Source organism: Chaetura pelagica, unplaced genomic scaffold (genome assembly GCF_000747805.2).
Source record: "Chaetura pelagica isolate M959 unplaced genomic scaffold, ChaPel_1.0 scaffold861, whole genome shotgun sequence".
NCBI lineage: Eukaryota > Metazoa > Chordata > Aves > Apodiformes > Apodidae > Chaetura > Chaetura pelagica.
In genome coordinates, this window is record NW_009952092.1 from 155272 (window position 1) to 161848 (window position 6577).

The window sequence follows — 6577 nt, forward strand, 5'->3', positions numbered from 1 at the left end:
CCCAAGTTTTTCCAAAATAAAACAATTTTTTTTTAAATTTATAATTTTTCATAAAAAAAAAAATAAAAAGCACCAAATCATCTCACTCCCAACATGTTCAACTTAACTTGGGCTATTTGGCTTCACTGAGCCAGCTCAACACATTTTAGGTTTTTTTTAAGTCAATTCAGCACCATGTTAAACCATCTTTCCCTGTTGCATTGGAGAACCTGCAACTTTATCTACTGTCTCCCTCTCCTTCTGGGTCAGGATCCCTGCAATCCAGCCTCCTGCACCCCCTGTCCTCAGATTTCTGTCCAAAAGCACTCATTGAACAGTTGCATTTGGTGTTAGTTGCCTCATCAAAAGCAAAAAGCACTTCTTAGGATGACAAGGTGGAGGGAAGGGATGCAGCCAGAGAGCCATGAAATACAGCTAGAGTCTGGAGCAACGTGGTCCAACACATGAGGACTGGACAATCACAAGGTTAACACTCGAGCTTCTCATGCCCCATTCCCTCCCCAGGATGTCTGTGAGCTCTGGAGTCAAAGCGTCCAAGGAGCTCCCAGATCCCTACAGCAACGCTGGTAATTTTGGCTTGCAATCATAACCAACCACTGAACAGGGAAGGGGGAAAGAAACGCAGTGAACAAAACAAAATAATTTGTTTGAAACTTTCACCCTGCCCCAGCCAAACACGCTGCCCTCCCACACCATCCCCAGCCCCGTTCACCCAACACGGCGTGAGCAGCAAAGGCAGGAGCCGAGCCCTGACACCACAGTGAGGGACATTGCCCAGCGTAGGAGGAGAAGGACCAAGCCCAGCCCTGCCCCAAACCAGGTGGGAACCCAACCCTGGAGCTGAGGGAGCGAAGGAAGAGGAGGAGATGCCAGTTTTCTGAGGATTTGGCCCGTAAGGGTGTCTGCAAAAGTGACCGTGTTCCAGGCATCAGTTTGAAGTTCAACTAATCAATTGCCCCCACATAAATTACCACGTTGGAAAACACTCATAACAGCAAGCTGAAAAAACCCCAAAAAATCACCTTGACAAACAGATTGGGCCCCAACAGATGCTTCCCTGGCATTAAAGCACACTGCCTTTTTATAGGCAGAACCAACAAAACCTGGTCATTTCCCACTAACCTGCCTGCAAGACTTTGCTCATTGATTCTCAGTAAATTCTCATTTATTACTGGTAGTTCTTATTAAACAGCAGGTTGAATCACATTCTCCTTCAAAGCTTTTACCAGCTGAGGTACCAGCAAAACTTAAGCATCTCCTTTGTCAGAAAAGCATTTTACATTTTCAAACTCCTTGTTCCACTTCATCATACCAATATAAAGGGGAAGATGCCATTTCTATCATGTCTGCTGAAAACAATTCACCCAGCACAACTCTCCTCATTTTTGTTGCTATTGTACAAGACCTAAATATAACACCTCTGACTCAACAACATTCTTCAGACCTTTCTGGGGCAAATATGCTGTTGCTTTCTCTGCTGTTAAATGGGGCAAACCTGCTGCTGCTGTGGTGGTGAGCACCACATATGCTAAGTAGTTCATAGTCTTTGCATCATAATCATTTTGTGGAAGTTTCATGCAGCCTCACCCTGTTTTCCACACAAATAAAAGGAAGAAGGTGCTCCACTGTGGTCAGAGGGAACTGCACCCTAGAATCTACTCCCAGCACATCACCTGCACCAATCCCTCTCCAACCGGCAACCATGTCCTGCTACTCCTACAGCATCAGCTCCAGCCAGGCTGTCAGGAATTCTGGATCTTCCTCTGTAGTTCTTCCCAGGAATCCATGCAGTTTCAGCACTGCCTCGTGCCCGTGGGGTAGTGGCACAGGCTGCCATGGTTCAGGTTACTTCAGCAGCAGAAGTCTTGATGGTCTGACACACTCCAGGCTCAGAACTTCTGTTGGAAGATGTCCTCCAAGATGTGGATATGGCTTTGGGGCAGCTGGCACAGGGTTCAGCTACAGAGGTGCTGGCTTCTGCTACAAGGTTGGTGGAGTCTCCAGGCCATGGACCATTACACCCATCACCATCAATGAGCAACTGCTCCAACCACTCAGACTGGAACTTGATCCAAACGTGCAAAAGGTGAAGCACCAAGAGAAAGAGCAGATCAAGACCCTCAACAACAAATTTGCTTCTTTCATTGACAAGGTGAGCTGAGAACCCCTCCCCAGCTCCAGTTTTCAGGCACCAGCGTCCAAGTGAAGTACCTGGCATGGAAAAGACATGGAATCCTTCTAAGACAACTCATTTTAGACATTGAGGGCAACTTGCTGAGCACCAACGTGCTCATGAGCCACTGGGGAAGCGCCAGTGTAGAGCCTCTATTGCTCTGATCTCTAGGCCTGACCACAGGGTGGGAACAAGCTAAAACCAGTTTCAGCCTTCCAGATCCTTCCCATCCCTTTCTGCACAGCCCTAATTTGTTGTAAATCTCTCCTTTGTGGAAAGACCCAGGTTTTTTGTGCATTTCCATAGGGGTGGCTCAGGAAAGCGCGTTGGAGCGGGAACCACGGGAACAGACATTTCACTGCTGCTGCCTGGATCTCTCTTAATCCTCATCTCATTCCCTATTTTGTTTTCTGGGACTCAGGTTCGACTCCTGGAACAGCAGAACAAGGTGCTGGAGACCAAGTGGAGCTTTCTGCAGGGTCAAAACCACTGCAAGGACACCATCACGCCCATGGTGGAGGCTCACATCGGTAGCCTGAAGAAGCAGCTGGAAGCGCTGAGGTACCGCAGAGCCCAGCTAGAGACAGACCTGAGAGCAGCCCAGCAGGTCTTGGAAAACAACAAGAAAATGTAAGTAAAAACTGGGAAATGTGAGTGCAGGGCTCAGAATGTTGTTCAAGACTTGTAAACAGGCAGAGACTGTCAACTTTTTGTGGTAGTGAATGTTTCCCAGAGAACTAGTAGGTAGATGGAGAAATCCACCAGGATTTCAATATTTAAAATAAGGTCACAGTTTACAGAGATGGAGAAAATGAGGATTTTCCTCTTCCAGGTTCTCTTTCTCTCCTTCCTAAATCAAGGAATTAACATTTAGAACTGTTTGCAGCTGTTTTGCTGTTGCAGATGTCAAACAAAACCACCTCTGCTACCAATTTGTAAAGATGCAGAAACCTCCTCTGAAAACGCTGGCTTCCCCATGGGCTACAAAACAAGAACAAAGCATCCCAAAACGTTGGAGGACAAAGGAGAAAATCAGGAGTTTCACTTCTGAAATGCACACATGAATGCAGAGAAAGATGTGACTGTGCTGAACTCAAACCAAACCTTCCGTTTTCCCACACAGGTACAAGGAGAAATGCAGCCAGCAGATGTGCACTGAGAGTGAGTTTATTGCCTTGAAGAAGGTAAGGAATGGGCTGGTTGAACTCCAGGCCCAGGTCTCTGGAGTGCACATGGGCATTTATTTCCCATCAGCAGCACCTAAACAAGTACAAGCAGGAGCTGGTGCTTGGGTTTGCTTGAACTCAAATCAGCAGTGATGGTGTCAGGGGAGCTGGGGCTCCGGGCCGGTACTGGCTCTGAAGTTCCTCACCCCAAGGGCAGCCCCGAGTCTGAGCTCACTAACAACCCTCCTTCTATCCCCAACACGTCTCCAGGACGTGGACTGTTTTTTCTTAAACAAGGCAGAGCTGGAGGCCAAGGTGGAAAGCCTGAAAGAAGAGGTTGAGTTCCTGAGGGTGTTCTACAAAGAGGTAAGAAGCTTCCCTGTCGCTGCAGCAACATCCATCCAGCTCCAGCCACCACTGGCATTTCCCAGCTGGAATTTGGGGTTGTTGCTTATCCCAAAGAACAGAGGAAGAGGGGGTGAGGCAGGACAGTGCTCAGCCCTTGTGGTGAATGGTGAGGCTTCATCTTCTGCTTGGTCACCACAAAGGGGGACCCAGATGCACAGTGTGGGTGACACAGCAGCGAGGGGCTGGGCTGGGAGCAGAGCAGGACCAAGATCTCTGACCAGCCCAACATCACCAGGAGATCCAGCAGCTGCAGGCCCAGACCTCGGATACTTCAGTGGTCGTGCAGATGGACAACAGCAGAGATCTTGACTTGGGTGGGATCACTGCAGATGTCAAGACTCAGTACGAGGACATTGCTCACAGGAGCTGGGCAGAAGCACAGGCCTGGTATGAAAGCAAGGTGAGGAAACCTGGCAGAGGGAGGCTTTGGGTGCAGTTTTACTCTTCAGACCAACTTGGAACCCAAAGAAAGTCCTCCCACCCTCCTGATTTGCTCTTATTTAACCCCAAATATGTGTTTTTGGATACACAACAATGTCTTTTGGGCTTTTTTTAGTTTAAGGAGCTGCAAGTCACTGCAGGCAGGAACGCTGACAGCCTGAGGGACACCAAACCCAAGATAGCTGAGCTAACACAGAGCATCCAGAGACTGAATGGAGAAGTCAGGAGCACCAAGGACCAGGTGAGCACAGCCAGGTCTGCTTGTTTCAGCAGGGCAGAGTGAGCTGCTGCTCCTGTGAGCTCCCACAGCTGAACTAAAGAGTGCTGCAGCACCTTGCAAAGGATGTCCATGAGCTGGGACTCTGCTGCCCAACTAGGGCTGTGTTAAAGTCTAACTCATGCAATACCTGGAGGTAAATGCGGTTGCACCATCCCATCCAGGTGAGCAAACTGAAGGAGCACTGAAAAATGCACATCCTGACCCCTCAACCCCCTGCCAGCAGGAACTGCACATCCATCTCACTGCTGGGCTGAATTCACAGCCAGAACTCACAGCCCTGTCTTGGCAGTCATTGTGTCTGAAGGTGGCAGAGGCAGCTCAGACTGACCATGTCTCACTCCTTGCAGTGCTGGGAGCTGGAAGCTGCCGTGGCCAGAACTGAGCAGCGTGGGGACACAGCTGTGGAGGATGCCAAACACAAACTGTCCGAGCTGGAGTCAGCCCTGCAGCAGGCCAAGGCAGACATGGCCCAGCAGCTCGATGAGTACCAGAAGCTCATGAGCATCAAGGTGGCCCTGGACATCGAGATTGTCACCTACAGGAAGCTGCTGGAGGGAGAGGAGAGCAGGTGAGTGACAGACCCTGACAGGCCTGCACAAGCTCCTTTATGTGCTTGTGTTGAAAACAAAAACAACTGGACATTGTTCTTTCAGAGGTGCCATGGCCCAAATCAACCAAACAGTCAGAGAGTCATTTTGGTTGGAGGAGGCCTTTAAGATTGTCAAATCCAACAGTTAACCCAGCACTGCTAAGGCCACCACTAAACCATGTCCCTAATATCCAATCTAAACCTCCCCTGGGCAACTCGAGGCCAGTTCCTCTGGTCCCATCACTTGTTCCTGGGGAGCAGAGCCCAACCCCCCCTGGCTCCAACCTCCTCTCAGGAGCTGCAGAGCCAGAAGGTCTCCCTTCAGCTCCTTTGCTCCAGGCTGAACACCCCCAGCTCCCTCATCTGCCCCTCACAACTTCTCCAGCCCCTTCTCCTGGTGCTCCAGCCCCTCAATGTCCTTCCTATTCACGTGAGGCCCAGAATCGACCCCAGGATTCCAGATGCAGCCCCCCAAGTGCCAGCACAGGGGACAGTCCCTGCCCTGGTCCTGCTGGCCACACTAACTGTTGATACCATCCCCAGATACAGATCGTTCTTCCCATCAGTCCTAAAATTGGTGCAAACTCACCCAAACAGCCAGTCCTGCTGCCTCCAAACAGTGAGAGAAGCTAGAGAGGGTCAGGCTCACATCTGAGGCTAAAGGGTTTTGCATTTGAAGACAGACTGATAATGTGCAGCCTCCTCCCTTTCTCTGCAGGCTCCGTGCAGAAGACTTCTCCACCAACATCTGTAAGTTGGACTGTTCACCTTCTACCAAACTCAGGCACCTTCTGCCTTTTCTCCAGGGAATTCCCTAAGCTGAAACTCAGCTTTGCACTGCCTTTTGCAGCTGTCTGCCCTTCCCAAGGAGGTCTCACCTCTGGTCCTGAGCTGGGCTTTGCAAGTGTCCATGCATCAGCCAGCAGAAACTCATGCTGGAGCAGCAGCCTGGGGGGCCGTGGCACAGCACTGAGCTGCAGTGATGGTGTCAGCAGCAGAAGCACGAGGAGCTCCCACATGAAGGTGGGAGCCAAGGCAGCCAGGAGCAACATCTAAAGAGCTGCAGATAAATGACAAGGCTGGAAACTAAGCAACACACTCCTTTGTGCCACCACACAGCAACAGCCAGGCCACAGCTGATCTCCTGCACCCAGTTCCCCATGGCCCAGACACTCACTTCCCACACATGGAAAAGCTATGAGGGCTTTTCTGTGGTCAAGAGCTTTGCTGTTTCTGTTGGGGAATCCCAGAGCAAGAAGAGCCAAATCCCCCTCATTGTCCCTATTATGCAGTTGAAATAAGATGCCTTTGCTGTAGCTCCCTGGTCTTTCTACTCCTATAGATTTATGAATTAAAATGAAGTTTGGGAGAGGGAACCTTCTCCCTAAGAGCATTTTCATTACACCTTCATCTAGCCCAGTTGTTAGCAGCTCCCACCCTGGATCAATCTAGTTACATCAGTCAGCCTTTTAGATCACACATATACCCCAGCCTGAGCAGAACTCCCCCAAAATTGCCTA

General features: G+C 49.9%; 1 protein-coding gene across 1 annotated transcript; it reads left to right on the forward strand.

Annotated features, from left to right (window-relative positions):
• The first annotated feature begins 1702 nt into the window (after positions 1-1702).
• Positions 1703-5875, forward strand: LOC104396010 (keratin, type II cuticular Hb4-like). The gene is given in 8 exon segments (XM_010005792.1): positions 1703-2152; positions 2595-2803; positions 3297-3357; positions 3610-3705; positions 3983-4147; positions 4304-4429; positions 4816-5057; positions 5776-5875. Coding segments are annotated over 8 exon segments (1449 nt in total).
• The last annotated feature ends 702 nt before the right edge of the window (positions 5876-6577 follow it).